This window comes from Lepisma saccharinum, chromosome 1 (assembly GCF_977018435.1).
Source record: "Lepisma saccharinum chromosome 1, izLepSacc3.1, whole genome shotgun sequence".
Classification (NCBI taxonomy): Eukaryota; Metazoa; Arthropoda; class Insecta; order Zygentoma; family Lepismatidae; genus Lepisma; species Lepisma saccharinum.
The window spans coordinates 208672571-208692541 of NC_139229.1; the positions used below are offsets into that span (position 1 = coordinate 208672571).

General features: G+C 39.1%; 1 protein-coding gene across 1 annotated transcript in view; it reads right to left on the bottom strand.

Moving 5' to 3' along the window:
* Positions 1-8277: 8277 nt before the first annotated feature.
* Fadd (fas-associated death domain protein) overlaps positions 8278-19971 on the bottom strand; it is a 76848-nt gene continuing 65154 nt past the window's right edge. The window contains exon 5 of the mRNA XM_083111472.1: positions 8278-8914. Within this exon, the coding sequence (XP_082967598.1) occupies positions 8774-8914 (141 nt within the window). The 3' untranslated portion in view covers positions 8278-8773. The remainder of the gene's footprint in view (positions 8915-19971) is intronic.

Sequence of the window (19971 nt, forward strand, 5' to 3'; positions counted from 1 at the left end):
ATTTCTCGTTTATGTTGGTAATTGGTGGGAGTGTGGTTTGCTTTATCTTTGCAACAACTGTAGTTTCCTGCTATTGGATGTCCTGGCCCCAACTAGGTCGATTTAGATTAATCTTGACAAAAAAAAACAAGATGCAAACTTGAAATAAACGATTATATTAAATTATTTCCAATATATGCAAAGAATATGCACTAACGCCTCAATTATGCATTTATATGCACTATAAAACTTTGCCAGATTGTTCCCAATCAAGCAAAATGAATGAATCCATTCAGAGCATATGAATTTTCCCCAAGGAAAAAAAATATGCAAAACTCCGCCCCCTTGTTGTCACATCAGTCACACTGCTCAGAATCAGATTCACTTCAGCATTCGTACTATGAGGGCTGCTGGAAAAGTTTCTGCAATCAATATGAAAAAAGATATGTGCAATTCTGGGAATGGCTTTATTGTTTTTCAAAGTATTCACCCTTAAGACTTTTGCATACACTCAAACCAATTTTGAAAGCATTTTTTACACTCTGAAGCTGATACCTGAGAAACCACTGTTCAGAATGCATCAGGCGACACAAATTGCTCACCACGCATCTTATTTTTCATGTGTGGGAACAAAAAGAAGTCATTAGGTGATAAATCAGGTGAGTACGGACAATGAGTCATTAATTCGACATTTTTACTGGACAAAAACTCAACAGTTTCGTGTGCTGAGTGGGAACTAGCGTTGTTGTGGTGAAAATAATGCGACGATTTGGGTTCGTTTTATGCAATTCATTGATGACCTCTGGCAAATTAATTGCATTTACAGTCCTTCAATCTTCTAAAGCTATTGTTGCCACATGTCCGGTGTAACAGAAAAAGCAAGCAATCATTTGCTTGGCAGCACTCCTCCAACGAACAACTTTTATAATAAGTACTTATATAATACATACTCACTAATCGTAAATAAAATAAGTTTAGTATTTTTTAAGAATACTTATTATTAGGGCTCGGAAGTTGAGGAAAAGTCCTTTTTTTTCCTAGTCTTCGAAGACCAGGCCGAACATAATATATGTTCATTTTGGGTCATTGTAGGCCAGAAAATGGTGGGTTTTATTTGTCCTTTTTTGCCTTTTTCGGCGTTTTTTGGTTTATTGGTCCTTTTTTAGCCTATTTTTAGTTTTTTTTTGTTTTTTTTTTGCAATTTCACCTTCTTTCGACTAAGTTCTTACTGCCCATTCTCAATTCGAATCATCATTAGTTCATCACCTCTTAAACATCCTTTCTGTAGTAAAGAAATAAAAAAAAGAAAGAAAGAAATATATTTGAACCATCCCTGAAACGAGAGAAAAACATTTTTGGACGACTGAAGCAGGTACGGTACAAGGTCCTTTAACCGTAACTTGTCTGGAAGGTCACGCTGTAAGTGGCAACTTTCTCTTATTTTGAAGCTTTCCGTTTTTTCACACTGTGTGTTCCATACCACCAGAATTTTTTATTTTTTTATTCATTGAATATGTAATTAAAACTGAAGTTATTAATTAATTTGGATCACATTTATACGTCGTTTTTTCCGCTTTTAGGTCCTTTTTTTGACATTTTTAGGTCTTTTTTTGGCAATTTATAGGTCAACTTCCAAGCCCTACTTATTATTCTGTGATTGTGAGTAATTTGCACACCCATAAGAGATGAGTTCGAACAACTTTTGTTGGTTTAGGCTCACTTTCAAACACCCAAACAGTGTATTGCTGTTTAGTTTCAGGTGCGTATGAATAGATCCAAGTTTCGTCCCCTGTAACGATGTAGTACACCAAATTTGAATTGCCTCGGTTGAAATTTTTTGAGCATTTCTTTACACTAATTTACACGAGCCTGTTTTAGAGCTTCGGTCAAGTTGTGTGGGATCCAACGGCTTGAAAGTTTCCATACGTTCAGATGGCCATGCAAAATCGGATGTATTGCTTTCATGTCAATGTTCAAGGATGCCTGAATCTCATGGTATGTCACATGCCGATCTCTCTCAATCATTTCATGCACAGCATCAACATTACTGGCAACAACAGACATGGATGGAAGACCTTCATGAAATTCATCACTGAGAAATGTGTGACCATGCTGGAATTGGGAAAACCAAGCCAAATGAAGTTGCTCGATTCATTGTTTCGGTGTTAAACTACATTTAAAATCATAAAAAATCATTGCCTGAAAGTGTTCACGAGAAATTTCCATTTCTCACATGAAACTACTACTTCAAACTGCGGTGAGAAATAAACAAATAGGCTTAAACAAAAAATCAAAGATAATTTAAACATAAAAAAAATCTATTCTTCCAAATTTTTATAACAGCGGAACACTAGTGCCACTGTTGGTGGTAGTTTACAGAAACTTTTCCAGCAACCCTTGTATATGCAGCTAGGGTACTTCTGTGTTAGGGTGAGGTACTCTCTCTCTCCCTCCTTCCACTCCTGGGTCCTTGTGTTAGTTCATACTGCGGCAGTATATGAAAACCCTTTTTTCCCACATCAATTTAAATACGGTCCAGGAACCTTTTTTTCAGGAACAATTAAAATACGGTTCAGGAACCTTTTTCAATGTAACAATATGCAACTTGGACCGAATTTAAATTGTGCGAGAAAAAAGGTTCCGGTCCTGCAGCGGAACCCATTACATCCCATACTGTAGACTTTTTTTTAATTACATTAAATCATTGTATTACATTGCAACGACCGTATTTATGCGTGTATAATGTGCACCCTGGTTTTTGATGGGGAAAAGCAACAATGATATCTCGTACATAATGTGCAGTGCAATTCAGGCTCAGGAAATGGCTTCCTTAGTTGTTAGTCATAAAATTTGGAAAAAAGTGCACATTATACATGAGTAAATACTAGGGGTGTGTGGGATCCTGAAAAGTCTGGACCGGGATCGGGAAAATAATTTCTCATCCCAATCCTGACTTTTCGGGGTCCCGAGCAGTCTGGGAAATACCAAAGGGCCATTTTAAAAGGTCGTTAATTCTCTACATTTTCTGCATTGTAAGTGTCTGGAACTTATCGGAAATTGTTAGTTTTTATTCAAGAAATGTAAAAACAATCACTTAAGGTGAAAATGATGTGTAGAATTTGAGATTTCCAGAGCTTCTGAAAATTTCCCAACTCCGGTCAGGAAATTGATAATACCCCATCCCGAACGTCGGGATTTAAAAAGTTTCCCATCCCGACCAAAAAAAGTTCTGTCTCGCAGACCCCTAGTAAATACGGTAATATTTAAATACATACAAGAAAACTAAGGGAAACTAAATTCACAGATAATAGACACACTGGTACCCCTGAAATTATGTGGGTAGAGACAGTTTTTCTCAGCCCCCTCTTTAATAGTCTTTTTTGAAAGATTATTAAATAAAAATACAAGTTTTACTTATGTGTGAGGGACTTCCCCTATGGCATAGTGGTAACATCACTATGTAATTAAGGGTTCCTGGGTTCGATTCCCAGTGGAGATCCATTGATTTGGATTCCACTGTAATCTGTTGCCAGGTTCTTTATGGTTATCCAATAATAACATTAAATGGTTAAAAGGATAATAATCAAATTGTTGAATACTGCCTCATGGTCATCAGCTGCCTTGCATTGGCAACGCACGTCACTGCCCACTGCCTGCTGCACTGGTCTTTCTCTACAGAAACGCATGCTTTTCCTTCTATTGGTAACCCCCACCCTTTTCTTATGTCATCGGGCAAACAGAATTCAATGTTAGGGTTAAATGTGGTAGGAAAAGGACATTTTATCGGGAAAGCTTTTTCACATGAACCACATTTACTCTCATACAAGCCTGGCTTAAATCCTTATTTTCCATATGCTTATGTTTGACAAATAAACTACCAATACTAGGAGGTGGTTTAAACCCTGTGGTTATCCTGTAATTGTGAAATGTTCTTCTAATTCTTTCCACATATATATTCTATTGTATGGACGCTGATGTATTTTTCCTCTGTGTGTGTGTCTTTTTATCCGAATCTGCTATATTTTTGGCTTCAATTTTCTTCTCTTCCAGGGTGTCTACCAAAATAACAAATCAATTGTTTTTTACTTTCTCATGACATTTTGTTGACCTTTTTTCAATTTTGTTAACTTTATTTATATAATCCCTACTTAGTTAAAGAAAATAAATATTTATTCAATGGAAAACTCCTACCAAAAGGTCAGTTAAGATGGAAACTGAAGCTGTATTTAACAAGAGAATTGGACTTGCTTTATCTATTAATGCATCCTGGACTGCATTTGGCAGGCTAGTGAGGCTCTGGCATCTGGACTTAGAGCCAGTATAATCTCACGTGGGGTTGTGTCCCAATATATTTGCGAGTCCCTTCATCCATCCTTGAAGTAAAATGAAGTAAATAAATCAGTCATTGTGATAGGAAAATTTCTTGACCATAAAACATCCCTTTTTATTGACTTCTTGACCCTGTCTATTTTCAGAACCTTTTGAATGTCCATATTTCTCTCTCTCTCTCTCTCTCTCTCTCTCTCTCTCTCTCTCTATATATATATATATATATATATATATATATATATATATATAATGGATAAAAGCAAGGAGGGCCAAAAGGGCTAAGTAAAAATCAAAGAAGGTAAAAGGAAACACTCACCGGACAGTAGAAAAATTCAAAACTTTCGCTAATTTCATAGCATCATCGGTGTGAGAAGAAATAGACGGAACCGGAAGTTGGGGCACTGCAGAGTTGCCAGGTCCCCATCGAAGAAGAAGCGGTGCGTAGAACGAAAAAAACACTGTTTCGTCACCAGGCTCGTCGTAAACTGTGAGTGTGTAGGAAGAGTTGGGAGGGACGGGATGGTTTGGGGGGGAAGGTGGGTGAGGGATGGGCATTACTGGGTGGCCTTGTTCAGGCCAGGTGGAGTGGTTGCACTCATGGCCAATATATAGGCCCTCTCCCATCTTTTGCGAACAGAGGTGTTGGCTGGTTTGGGTAGGAGATGGATGATCGCTACCCGGAAGCAGTCGTTGAAACTGATGTTGTGGTGGTTGGTGTGGACGGCGACAGTGAAGTCCAGGTTGTGGGTGGAGGAGCGGTGGTTATTGATGCGGAGGTTGAGGGCTGTTGATGTTTCCCCCAGGTAAAAATCACCACAGATGTTGCAGGTGAGGATGTAGATAAGGTTTGAGGCATGGCAGGTCCCTTTGGGATGAAGGGTAAATTTGCCAGTGGCCGTGTGCACCTGGAGGGTGTGAGAAGTGATGAGGATGGGGCAGGTCTTGCACCTGGGTCGGTTGCATTTATGGGCAGGGGGGTGTTGGATGTGTGGTGAAGGAGTGTTGTGGACCAGGATGTTTTGGAGGTTGGGGGGGCATTTGAAAACCACCCTGGGTTTGTCGGGAAATATGCTTTTGGTTTCAGGATCACTGTGGAGAATTGGGAGAAGAGAGTGCAGTGTGTGCCTGATTTTGTTGAGGTGGGGATGATATTGGGTGATGAGTGCCGGTGGGTTGGTGGCAGCAGGTTTCTTGGTGGTAGTGGTATGTGAGGCAGCTCGCGATATTTGCTTGGTGACCAGGATGGAGGGATATCCACGGTTAACCAGGGCCTGGTGTAGGCGGAGGTTATAATTCTGGCGGGAGGTGGGTGAAGTGTTCAGGCGCTGTCCCCTGAGGGCCAGAGAGAATGGAATGGCTTTTTTGGTGTGGAACGGGTGGGAGCTGGAGAAGTGTAGGTACTGCATGTGGTTGGTGGGTTTTATGTGGATGGAGGTAGTCAGGTGTCCTCCCTCCTATGCAAACCTCTTCATGGGCAAACTTGAGCAAGAGTTTTTGGCTACCCAACCCCTCCTCTGGCTCCGCTTCATCGACAACATCTTCAGTCTCTGGACACATGGAGAACCATCCTTGTCAGCTTTCCTGGACGAACTTAACCACTTCCGTTCCCTAAAATTCACCTGGACACAGTCCCCCAACCAGATCACCTTCCTGGATGTGGACGTGCACATCGAGGGAGGACACCTGACTACCTCCATCCACATAAAACTGTCCGGTGAGTGTTTCCTTTTACCTTCTTTGATTTATATATATATATATATATATATATATATATAAAATCAATGAAGGTAAAAGGAAACACTCCGTCTCTTTCTCCTCTCACCGATGATGCTACGAAGTTAGCGAATATTTTGAATTTTTCTACTGTCCGGTGAGTGTTTCCTTTTACCTTCTTTGATTTTTACTTAGCCCTTTTGGCCCTCCTTGCTTTTATCCATTATATATATATATATATATATATATATATATATATATATATATATATATATATATATCAGTGGCATGGTATGACTTCTTAAAAAGTGTTACCGGCTATCAGTACGAAATTTATGCCTGCTCGATGTTATTACAACCCCCCCCCCCCCTTTCGGTAAAGAAAACATTTCTTTGAGTTAGATATTTGTTCATTTCGTTCTTGTTTTGCAATCAGCACAGTGATTTAGCTACAAACACTCCTAGAAAGAACAACCACTCATGAGACAGTTACAACGAAAATCCAATGAATAGTGGTAGACCCTTGTCAATTCTTCATCTGTCTCCGTTTCTTTGCGATGAGCTGCGAAGGGGAAGAAGAAGAACCACACTTTTCTCAGGTCGGTTTGACGTTTGTGTGGTGAGCACTGACCAGAGGACAGAATTCCGCTCCTTCGTGGAAGGGAAACCCAGCTGTATGTACTACTGTTGCCAACTTAGTATTTTGGAGCAAGGTTTGTCCAAATCACGAATCACACCAAGAAACTATATTTTCGTCTATTACCTTACTGGTCTCAGTTGTAGTTCAATCCAGCCTTGGATATGAAGTCTACCTCTAGTTGCTTCACATAAATTGTATTCCTATTTAGGCAGGATTTAGCTCTTTTCTGCGAATCCGATGTGACAACACTGGCTGCTCCGGTGGGTCTGAACGGCAACAGGGCCCCTTAACAGGTATATGAATAACCCCATAAAGTCCTTCCCTGCTCTTTCCTTACATTGGCGCCCTCTTCTCCCTTGTTGCCTCTTCAGGGTAGCGGAACGGCCTCCCTCTTCGCTTCTGTCGGCTGCAGAAAAAATGTCCTAGGCAATATCTACTCGACGGCACCGGTGAAACAACTTTTTAATTCTTTACATTTTGCTGTTACCTGCGGTAACACCGGCTACATGCATGCCACGCCTCTGATATATATATATATATATATATATATATATATATATATATATATATATCAATTATCTTTATTATAACTTTGTGTTATTACAAAATTTCTTAGCTCCCCTTATTAAATTAAACCACAAATTGTCCTTTATCCTGTCTTCGTGCGAGGATTTCCATTTACATTGATTTCATCCATGAATCACATTTGCATTTTCATGCTGTGATATTGGGCATGTCAGTCAAACATTACAATATACTAATACAATGAAATATAATAATGTAATATACAATGAAATGATACCTATTACAGTTTTATGCTTGGAGGTGTGTACTCGTATTAGTTATACTGTCTATACATAAAATTGATTGATTGATTGATTTGGTGTTTTAAGTCCACTTTATGCACAGCAAGGCTAATCGGGACTGGACATACAGTTTAAAGTGGGATCCAAACCACTTGTACCCCTTGGTTTCTATACATGAAAGTAACACCAGTAAGACATGTTAAAGTTACAATATAAAAAAAATATATTCTGTAATGGATTAAAACATTAAATATTGAAAGATAATATAAAGGTAAGACTAATAACATTATAAAATGATACTAAAATTGCACTCATGTAATATAACAGGTACAACATGTGAGATTGTATCCAGTACTCTTGTGGATGATTCCATGAACCTCCAATATGAAGGTTACTCCGCTCAATGATGCATGAAACACTCCTGTTTCAACTCTTTTGTTGAGAACTTTTAAGGCCTAAGTATTAACGTACCATCAATCACTTTTTCTTCTGTTGGTTGTTCTTGCCCTATTTCCTAGTAAAACAGTATTGAGCTACACAAGAAGAATTGTAAGGCATTCACAATGTATCTGAATTTTAAAGTGGCCTCTTTGTTGACATACAAGCACATAAATGTTTATAAAAAATAAAGCATTTGGAAATTTGGCAATTAAACAGTGAATGTAACTGCAGATATATATATACAGTCCATACATATATTTTACCTTTAAGATTTATATGCATGTTGTTAATTTTGAAATATCATGAAGATATGCAGAAAATGTGCAGTCTGAATATTAATGTGGGTCACTGAAAAAAAAACAAGATATGTGTAGAAAATACATTTATTTAAAAATAAGTACAAACTCTCAAAACAAGCACTATAGAAAGTTTGTTATTGATGCTAAAAAAATTTAAAACACAATGTATTTCTTATCAAAGCAATAACAGAAATAGCACTAGTTAATATTGCCATATAAATGCAGTGGCAGTATAATTTGATATTAAAAAATGCAGTGTGGTGGTTAGTAGCTCTTGATGAAACAATATTCAAAGGATTGAGAAAAGTTACCATTTGTCCAGCAAGACACAGGTCCAACTTAACATAGTATGTGGTAGTTCTTTCAACAATGATATTTTTTCCTGATCTGATCCACATGCTAATTAATAATTTATTTCTTTACCTTAACATAGTTTGAATATTTCTATGAAAACACCTGACAGCACATCAGAGAAATCATCAAAGCAAAATTTATTTGCACATCTTGTAAATATGTACATGGACGTTTCAATCCTCTTGGATTCCTCTTGTATAAAATCAGCATGTTCAGGGAAATCTTTCTCTTATAAATAATATCTTCTCAACACGCTGAGCTATGTTTAAACGATTAAGACTCTTTAAAGCTTCCAACACTTCCTGGTAAACTTGGCTTTCATCCAAAATTTGATTTCCATGCTCACTAAGCACCTAGGGGGTAAAATACAAAATATAATTATGCAAGGCACATTCAATGACCTCATTCCAGAGTAAATATGTAATTAGTAGTAACAAATCTGTTAATGTCTGAATTGGTGAAAATGTTCTCAAGTTTCTTAATACGAGTAAGTACTCACAGTTTACAAAGTATGTTCTCAGTACCAAATCAGCCGAATAGCAGTTTGAGCAAGTGTACATTAGGATTAATATAGTGGATCAGGGACGTTGGAACTTATTTTGGAGTGGGGTGGCAGGTTTTCAAATCTATCAACCAGTTTTTACAATCTCATACCCCATAAATACAATATATATATATATATATATATATATACAGGGTGATTGGTAATTCGACCTATTCTTGAAAAGGGGTGATACTAGAGCACATTTGCAACAAATTTGACCCTATGCACCAGGGGTCGGAAATCAATGTATTTCGAGTTATTGCAGTTTGTAGATTTTCGTGACATATTCCGACTTGCGACCAAAAAACTACTACACCCTGGGCACTCAATCGACATGTTGCTAACAGCTGACGAATGAGTGACTACTGGGAAAAAAATTCATGCCCAAAATTCCCATGCCCACAGAAAGAGACAGTCATTGGAGCACACAGTCATGAAGAAATTTGGAAATTATCGTTTAAATCGAAGAGGATTACTAAAAAAAAAAAATGGTAACACACTTAGCGTAAAAATTACGGATAAAACTTCCTCGTTTCATAAGCTCTGTGGTGCAGGAAAATTGTCTGTTGACTCTCGTTAAATTGCGTAAGAAGTAGGACTAAGCAAAATATCATGACACGCTTTTGGTGAAAAAACTCAACATGCACCAGGTTGCTCCCAAATTCTTTCCACAGTTGGTGAATGATGAACAAAAAGAAACATGTGTTGATATCAGTAAAGATCATTTGAACCGAGAACATGAGGAATATAGCTTCCTGCAGAAAGTCATAATGGGTGATTCGACACACCTGGGGACTTCTTTTTGTTTCCCAGCTTGAAATCCACCCTGAAAGGATGCTGCTTCCAGTCCATAGAAGAGATTAAGGAAAATTTGCTACAGGACCTACAGGCTATTCCCCAAAATGACTTCCAGAATGTTTTTACAGTGGAAGTAGTGCTGGGAGCACTGTATTAGCAGCGGAGGGCACTACTTTGAATCCGATTAAGCTGTGTACAAGGTAAATAAATTTATTTTGAAAAGGTTATATTTCTTTTTGAACATACCTCGTACATTGTGCCTAAGAAATATAAAGCAAAAAATAATGACTTATAAGAATGCAAATTAGCTCTTGTTATAGTGTTCTCCAAGAAACTGGTAGGAATAAAATTAGAAAATTATCACAGATTTTCAAAATTGCTCAACTTTCGTCAATTTCTTCTTTATCAGATATTTGGCCAGTGATCAAAATAATTATGAAGGGAACAAGCTGCTTGATTTTCTTAATTATTAACATGCACACCTTGATGTTATGTAGAGGTTAAAATTCATCTTAGATGATTGCTGGACATTTGTGGTTAGAGATGGTACCAAGATAAGGTTTGGCCCAGTTGAGTCTTGTGAATGAAAAAACTTGACTGAATATCAATCATTACAATTTTTATTTTCCTTCCCACTTTAAGTTGAAATGTATTTTCCCTGACATTTCCCTGAGTTTTCCAGAATCTTCAATTTTTTCCAGAGTAGTAAAAAGACAGTGCATTATTATTTTATAATAGCCCACATTTCCCCTCGTAGCCATACATCCTCACATCTTTATTATTATTATTATTATTATTAGAGATGTGACAAATTGTTACTGTATTGGAATCGGCACATCAGTGTATCAGTAATATTAGTGATAATTGTACTAATCTGATATATTTATAAATAGTCTGTAATCTAGTATAATAATCTGCCCTTTTGTTATTCTTATGAATGACAATTAGAAGGTCATTGTTTTGTAAAGTAAATGTTTAAATTTGCAGTTCTTTATTAACGGCAATACCCATTGAATCTCTTTGTGACACAGTAATGTCCTGTTCTGCAACAATCATTTGCAATTTTTTATTGGACCAGTTGATTTTTAGGTATCAGAATCAGTAAATGTTATATCAGCAGTTTACGATTATAGGCAAACATTTCATATCAGTTCACTTTATAATACTAATAACAAAACTACTTGAAGAATAAAATCTCATCCCTGCATGAATATAAATGGATGTATGTGTGTGTGTTTGTTCTGGCATAACTCTCGAACGCCTGGAGCAATTTCAACCAAACTTGGTACACACATCACTTGCAATCTGGAAGGGGTAAGGCACCCCTAGAGGTGGGGGTGAGAAGGGGTGACATGTAAAAATAATCGAAAATGGCTGATATTAGTGTGGAATCCATAGTTTTTGAGGTCGCTAAGATGAAAAGTGACACACCCAATGCCATTCAACTCCAAGACACCGCTGGCACCCCTAGGGGTGGGGGTGGGAATGGGGTGACATGTAAAACGACCAATAAAAGTGTGGAATCCATAGTTTTCGGGGTCGCTAAGATGAATATTTACTCTCTCAATGTCGCTCAACTCCAAGACACTCCTGGCACCCTTAGGGGTGGGGGTGATAATGGATGACATTAAAAAATAATCGAAAACGACTGATATTAGTGAGGTTTTCAGGGTCGCTAATATCTCCCAATGTCATTCAACTCCAAGACACCCCTGACACCCCTAGGGGTGGGGGTGGGAAGGGGGTGACACGTACAAATAATAAAAAATGACCGATATTAGTGTGGATTCCATAGTTGTCGGGGTCGCTAAGATGAATAGTGACACTCCCAATGCTGTTTAACTCCAAGACATCCCTGGCACCCCTAGGGGTGGGGGTGGGAAGGGGGTGACATGTAAAACAACTGATAAAAGTGTGGAATTCATAATGTTTAGGGTCGTTAAGATGAATATTGACTCTCCCAATGCCGTTCAACTCCAAGACACTCTTGGCAACCCTAGGGTGGGGGTGGGAATGGGGTGACATGTAAAACGACCGATAAAAGTGTGGAATCCATAGTTTTCGGGGTCGCTAAGATGAATATTTACTCTCTCAATGTCCCTCAACTCCAAGACACTCCTGGCACCCTTAGGGGTGGGGGTGATAATGGATGACATTAAAAAATAATCGAAAACGACTGATATTACTGAGATTTTCAGGGTCGCTAATATCTCCCAATGTCATTCAACTCCAAGACACCCCTGGCACCCCTAGGGGTGGGGGTGGGAAGGGGGGTGACACGTACAAATAATAAAAAATGACTGATATTAGTGTGGATTCCATAGTTGTCGGGGTCGCTAGGATGAATAGTGACACTCCCAATGCCGTTTAACTCCAAGACATCCCTGGCACCCCTAGGGGTGGGGGTGGGAAGGGGGTGACATGTAAAACAACTGATAAAAGTATGGAATTCATAATTTTTGGGGTCGTTAAGATGAATATTGACTCTCCCAATGCCGTTCAACTCCAAGACACTCTTTGCAACCCTAGGGTGGGGGTGGGAAGGGGGTGACATGTAAAACGACCGATTTTGGTGTGGAATCCATAGTTTTCGGGGCCTCTGAGATGAATAGGCACTCCCAATGCCGTTCAACTCCAAGTTCATTTTACACTATAGTTAGAATTCATTATATTCCTGTCTAATACAAGATTGGGATAAATAAATACCTGGGCAATGCCAGGCAATCAGCTAGTCTTTTTTTTATATATATATATATATATATATATATAAATGGATGTATGTGTGTATATATGTGTGTATGTTTGTTCCAGCATAACTCTCGAATGCCTGGAGCAATTTCAACCAAACTTGGAACACATATCACTTGCAATCTGGAAAGAAATACTGTGGGGGTAAGACACACCTGGCACCCCTAGGAGTGGGGGTGGGAAGGGGTAACATGTAAAAATAATCGAAAACGACCGATATTAGTGTGGAATCCATAGCTTTCGGGGTCGTTAAGATGAATAGTGACACTCCCAATGCTGATTAATTTATTTATTCTTGCTCCTGGAAGTGAAACTAAAAATGTTGTTTATAATCAAGTTTTGAGTTAAATTAATATTAGAGTGAATTTGTAAAAGATTTTACTGTATAATTTGTATACTGTACTTATACTTTTAAATACCCGTAAATAAAATTAGTTAGATTTTACACTAGTTAGAATTCATTATTTTCCTGTCTAATAGAAGATTGTGGTAAATAAATACCTGAGCAATGCCGGGTAATCATCTAGTTACAAATAACGAACTTGACATCTTAGCAATCAACTTCTAATTCATATTTATTAGCTGTTGCCATACACTATTATTAACACAACAACAATGGAACCCTGATTTTATATTTTCCTGCATTATACATTCAACCTTGACAGTCCCAACTTAGCAAAATGTTATAGAAAATTTCCTCAATTTTACATTTTTCTGCATTTTAAGGCCAGTTGCACAATGGATCCAACACGACACGATGCAACATGATGAGACATGGTATGATGCAATGCAATACAGTGCTACACAAAGCAATATGATGAGGCAAGATGAGTCCTGTTGTGCTCTTCATTCAAGAACATGAGAAAAAAGAGTTGTTGATTACTTTAATTCCAGTCATGGCAATGTTTCATGAGTGACAACCAGACTATACAAATTGTTAACAAAAATGAAGTTGGGAAGGGTGTAATACAACAATGTGGGCAATGTAATGGGGAAGGGGGAGGGGGGATCAAGGATAGGAACCAAATATTTCTGGAAGCAAAACTAAATTTTCATTACTACCAGGGTTGTTCCAATCCCCCTACCATTTTTGGCATTTTATAGGTAAATATGAAATTTAATCTTCATATTTTGTTTATACAAAAACTAAATATGTTACATAACAAGGTGAAGGTCTTATCATGTCTGGTTTTGTCTATTAGTGAATGTCAGTCCTTTCATTAGGACTCCGACTTGAGAACGAAAGAGTTTTCCAATATTTGTAAATAGCATGTTGGATTAAATTATTCACATCTCTAGATGTCCTTCCCACAACTGTCGCAGTAATGGACTATTTTGTTTATCGTTCTTGGCTGGAGTCGCTGGCTTCACATTTGAAGATCCAGACTATTTTGATTGTTATGATGTTTGTTCTTTCCAGTGGATTCATTTCTTTGTTTTTAAATGTCTTTCACAAGGAAATACGGCATTGATGGCAATAATATCGACGATGACGATGACTGCAATAATGAATACGTCACCATGCAGTGGTGAAATATGGTTGTGTCGGCAACAACGATGAGGCAATCCTACAAATGAGGAATCTTGAATACACGACGCCTGGGGTTGGCTTGTCCAATCATGTTGATAGTTGTGTTTGGATGGTGCAGTTGTGCTGCCCAGAACTTCATTCTTGCCCTCACCATGAAATCATATAGTCTCCTGATCTAGGACATCTCGTGTCATTGCATTTGGTATGTATCTGTCTGCTGCTGCTATTATCCTCAGTACCGTGTTTTGCACTGACTGAAGTCTGACTAGATGGCTTGGAGCACTGTGAATCCACACCATGCATGCGTAGGTCAGGAGGGTCTGGATCAGAACTTGAAAGATGTTGAGCCTGCTAGCCAGTGACAGAGTTTTGTTGCATAAGATTGGATATAGTTGTCCTATCCGACCATTACCCCGATCTGCTAAGTTCATGATGTGATCTTTGAATGTGAAGCTCTTGTCCTCAGCAAGGCCAAGATACCGCACCCTATTTGCATTTGGTATCTGGTTACCATGGAGCTGTAAGGTTGGTTGGAGAATGTCTTCTTCGTGTGAAGAGCACTACCAAACTTTTATCCACATTTACTCGGATACTTCAGCTTGTTGTCCATTCCTCGTAGGATTGAAGATATATTTGCATTATAGTTTCCAAATAGTGAACGTTCGTACTTGAGGTGAACACCGCAGTGTCATCTGCATAAACTGCGAAAGTTGTTTGTCTATTGGTAGGCATATATGCTGTATACAATGTGTATAATACAGGTGATAAGATATAACCTTGTGAGACTCCTGCCGTGATTGGTCATGGTGTTGAGGTTGTCCTGTTGAAATGGACAATGAATTTCCAGATAGTCAGGAAAGAGTGAAGCATGTGGAAAGCCTTGTCTGTGGAGTTTGTATATCAGGCCTTCATGCCATACCCTACCGAAACCTTTTTCTAAATCCATGAAGACTCCCATGGTGAAGAGTTTGCAGTTAAAGTTAACTCTATGATCCTCAGCAATTGGGTTTCTGCTGTGTTTTGGGCAAAATCCATGTTGAAAATCTGGCAATATTGTTCTTTCCAGAACAATGTTCTGTTGTCTTGAATGCAACAGACATTCAATAATCTTAGCCCAGTGGTTCAACAGGCTGATTGGTCTACAGTTCCCTGGAAATAGCAGACTTTTCCCTGCTTTAAGTATGGGACAGATGGCAGCCATCTTCCACTGTTGTGGGTAGTAGTTGTACCTAATGGTGTTATATATTTTTGTAATATACACTAGCATTTTCTTTGTTCTATGTTTTAGGGCAGAAGGTGTTACTCCATCTATTCCTGAAGCTTTGTTAGGAGCAAGTCTAGATATGGCTTTGGCAACCTGTCTTGGCGTGAAAACTTCTGGTATCTGATGTGGTGAAGGCTCTTCTATGAACTCCCACAGCCAGTCTTCTACCTCTTCGATGATATTATCATCATATGGCCAGACGTTGGGGGCAAGTTGGTCTTCATACTGGTATGCAAACTCTTCTACTTGTATTTTAGGGTCGGAAGATAAGTCCTGTGTGGTGTGCAGCATGAGAGTCTTCATTTTGGTTTTCTTGCCTCATAATGTCCTTGCCAATTTCCAGAACTCGGAGGTGTTTGGTTTAGTATTTTCGAGTATTTTATCCCAATTTGCGGTGATGGACTGTGTGAGATACTTCTTTACTGACGATCTAGATGTTACCATAATCTGTAGTAGTGGCGCAGTCTGGTGGTCTGATACTTATGTTGTGCCCAGCGTTTCACCCTAAGGAGAAGTGTCAATGTTGGATCGACTGCGGCTGCTCTAGGCACGATCTATATCCTTGTACTGGAAAGTCTCATTGCAGTTGTTATATGTGCCGTCATTTTGTGAATTCCTGCTTCAATTTCCTCCACACTTTGTATAGGATCATGCAGGTTGGTTGCTTCATTTAGGTAAAGTCTATACTCTTCCCAATCTATGGTGGTTTCACTTCTTGGGAGAGGATTTCTGGTGTGCATGTGATATTTCAAAATATACTGGCTCGTGATCAGAATCTAATGCATTTATCACATGCGGTTCATACACTATGGGCAGCCGTTATAAAATAACAACATCTAAGACATTCGGTGTTCGCCGTACCTTTGGATGGTGAGTAAGTTCCACTGGTGCTCGCACTTCAAAACCCAATCTATTCGCTAAGCGGTAGTCGTCGTCCTGCTGTGTTAGGATGCCTAGAGTTCCAATGTTGATGTTTGGCATTTAAGTCGTCTGCCAGCAGTATCTGATTATCCAGTGTGAGGATGTGTCTGTAGTCTGTCTCATTAATGTGTGCTGGAGGTCTTCCATATCTGGCTATTACCGTGAATGATGATCTTGACGTGTGGATTTTCACCACTACAGCTTCAACGTGTTGTAGTTGTGCAACCTGGACGTGTTGCGAGGAGATGTCATTTTTGACCACTACTATGATTCCTCCTTTGACTCCAGTTAGTCTATCTTGCCTGCAGGTGGTATAGTTTGTGAATCATATCAGATGAGTTTCAATGATTAGAACTATGTGTAAGTGCTTTTCAATGAGGAATTGCTGAAAGAGGAATCTCTGTCGCCATAGTCCGTTTATGCCACCACAGCTATGTGTTGTCTGATTATGATGTTATTATTAACTGCCATGGATGAGTAGCTCCATGATGACCTCGTAGAATGTCATCAGTTTTGCAGAGTCTGTAGCTTCCGCTATTTTGTGAAGACCTCTCTTCAGGATCGGCAGGTATTTTTGAAAGATCCAAGATTGTAAGAATGTAAATAGCGATGTCACATCTTGACCGATAGTTGGGAGGTCTGTAGTATCACTAGAGCTTGCTTTCTGGCTGTAGTGATAATCTTTCTGTTTTTGGTGGCTGTTTTTTCCAGCATAACTTTTCGAAATTTTAATATCCTAACTCCTACGTGCTTCTTCTACCGGTTGGGTGATTAATTCACCTTCTTGGCTTGGTGAATTGCAATCTTCGTCTTGTATTTCATTTTGGGTGTTCTTGGGTTGCAATTGATGAAAAGGGGTTTCTGGGCTTCACTTATTCTTCCCTCATATTCTGAGAATTGTGCATCTTGATGGCTTGCAGAGATGAACCAGTGCTTTCCCCCTAGAACTTGTTTAGAGTTTGGATGGATTGCATTTCTCAAATTGACCATGCAACCTTGATAACTGGCTGGATGTTCCTCTTTCCAGTTTGCACATTTGGGTGCATGTTGTGGGTCTTTATTCAGGCAGTACACTGTAAGATGTTCTTCTGAACATTTAATGAATCTACGGCTTGCCTTGCAGGTCTCCGAGCTGTGACCTATTCTCTGGCATCTGTAACATTGTAGAATGGTGTCTGAGTGCTATGGTTCCATCTTGATCTTATAATAGTTAAGATTGATAAGATGCTCTATGTCTTTCCCGTCACCGACACGTGCTATGACTACAAGGAAAAGCGTCATTGGAATCTTGCCATGTCCAACACTTTTCTTTGTAATTTGTATAATTGTCTTAACATGATAACCTAGGTCATTTAATTCTGCCTGAATTGCTTCGACTGGTGTATCAATAGGTAGTCCACGAAGTACAGGGTCATTCTTATAAAACTGGCCCAGCAAAATGAGTTGTAATATGAAATATACCACATAGATATTAACGTAATTTATACGTGACGTACCTTGGATAGTATGCCATTGATTGTTCATTGTGATCATTTGTTGATGGATTTTCTTTATTTTACTTCACTTCTTGTGCCACTTTTGGCTGGCTAATTTGCGAAGATGGGGATGAGTGATGATGTGATGAAATTCATGAATGGACATTCACAAACATCCATGCCCAGGCCAAGATTCGAACCTGGCACCCATGGCATCATAGCATGATGTGCTAACCACTCTGCCATGGGCATTCATTGTGATCAGAGCATGTGTTGAAAGTGTCCGCCATGTCTGCCCACGTGTGCATATTCGCCGTGACTCACCACAGTGTTTCTCTGGTGATGTTCCTGATTTCAGCCAAAATGTTGCCCTTTAGAGCTTGTAACATACGCGGTTTGTTTGCACAGACCCTGTCCTTCACTTCACCTTTTCTTTTCCTTCAGTAAACCCCACAAGAAAAAATCCGGGCTGATCATGGGGGCCTGACACCTGGACACTGCAAACACGTTTGCACATGCACCACTATGTGTCCACAGATTATTATGTCATAATTGTGAACTGTTATATGCATCACCTGCAGCATTATTAGCAAATACATCAGGCCGGTTCTATAAGAATCATCCTGTACTACTTTGTGTGGTCTCTCCTAATCCGATAGTCCATGAGCCATCTGGATCCCATTTGAATCACAGTAATCTTTAAGCGCATTGAAATCATCCATGTTTCTGCACTGGATGGTGGCATTGGCTGGTGTTTGTTTCACTGTTGGCTTAACTTTTAGAATCCTTACTATATTTACCAAAATTTCTTTTTTGCTCTGTAGATCAAACAGGTAAGCAGGCGGTGGCTTCTGAATGGAGGTGGCCATGCTGGTCTCTTGATTTGATTCATTTTCAGAAATGTCGGTTCCAGTGTTTTCATTTTCTAGTGGCTGAAACAGGTTTTCCGAAGTCCGAAATCGCTAACATATATGTGAAAACACGAAATTTCAGTAAAGCCATTGAAGCTTTGGAAACACATTTTTCATGTGAGGGAATACGTGGGTATCTTACAAAGTAATGCCCCACATTTTTTTTTCTCAGAAACCATTTATTCAGAATGTATGAAAATCTCTCACAGTAAAACTGAATGTTTCCTTTGCATATGTTATTTTTCTACATAATCATTATCAACATCTACGGCCTTACACCAGCACGAAACAAGGGCATGAATTTCTTCCCCGTATCATCTCATTTCCTGTTCACGTAGCCATGTTCTCACTGCAGGAATCACGCGTCATGTTCAAATCTTGTCTTACACAGGGCATCCATCAGTGGCACACAGAGACGAAAATCTGATGGCCCCAGATCAGGACTGGGGGAGGGGGGGCAGTACAACCAAATTTGGCGATTGCCTCCTGTGTTTGGAGGCTTGTGCTTGGTTGTGAGACTTCGAGGAACCCATCTTGCGCATATCTTTGAATACCCAAAGCGTCAATAATTGCTATTGCATTATCATTACTAATGGAAAGCCATACAGCCAATTGCTGTCTTGTGACATGTTGATCTGCACAAATAATGTCATTGGCAACATGTTTGGGCTGGTGGCTGGGGCAGGGCACCCAGACCACAGCCAATCATCAGATCCATTTCTCCACTTCCTGAAGCCTTAACTCTCTGCACCCAGCAGACAACGGTGCTCCATTCGACCACAGAACTTCCACATAAAACACACAATTGTTTGTGAATGTTTTCCACACTTTCTTCGCCACTAAGAATTCAATTACAGCTCAGTGTTTGTAACATGTGTCACTCACACATGCCATTTTCATGGACCACTACTATGGCACTATCTGTCGGATGACCATGTACTTCTATACATATGGAAATTAAACTTTAATATTACTACCCTTCCATTTTCACACTGCTCTCTTCATTCTGGCATGAGAAAAAAATATGGTGTTGCCTTACTTTCTGAGCAGCCCACGTAAGTAATCTATCGTGTAGCTTTGTTTTATATTGTTTTCATGGTTATTTTTCATTATAATGTTAATTTCGTCCTTATTATGGTGCACAGTCGAGGAATAATCGTACAACAAAGGCCTCGCTTGCAGCAGAGCGATTAGCTTCTCTGGGTCAAGCTCCCTACA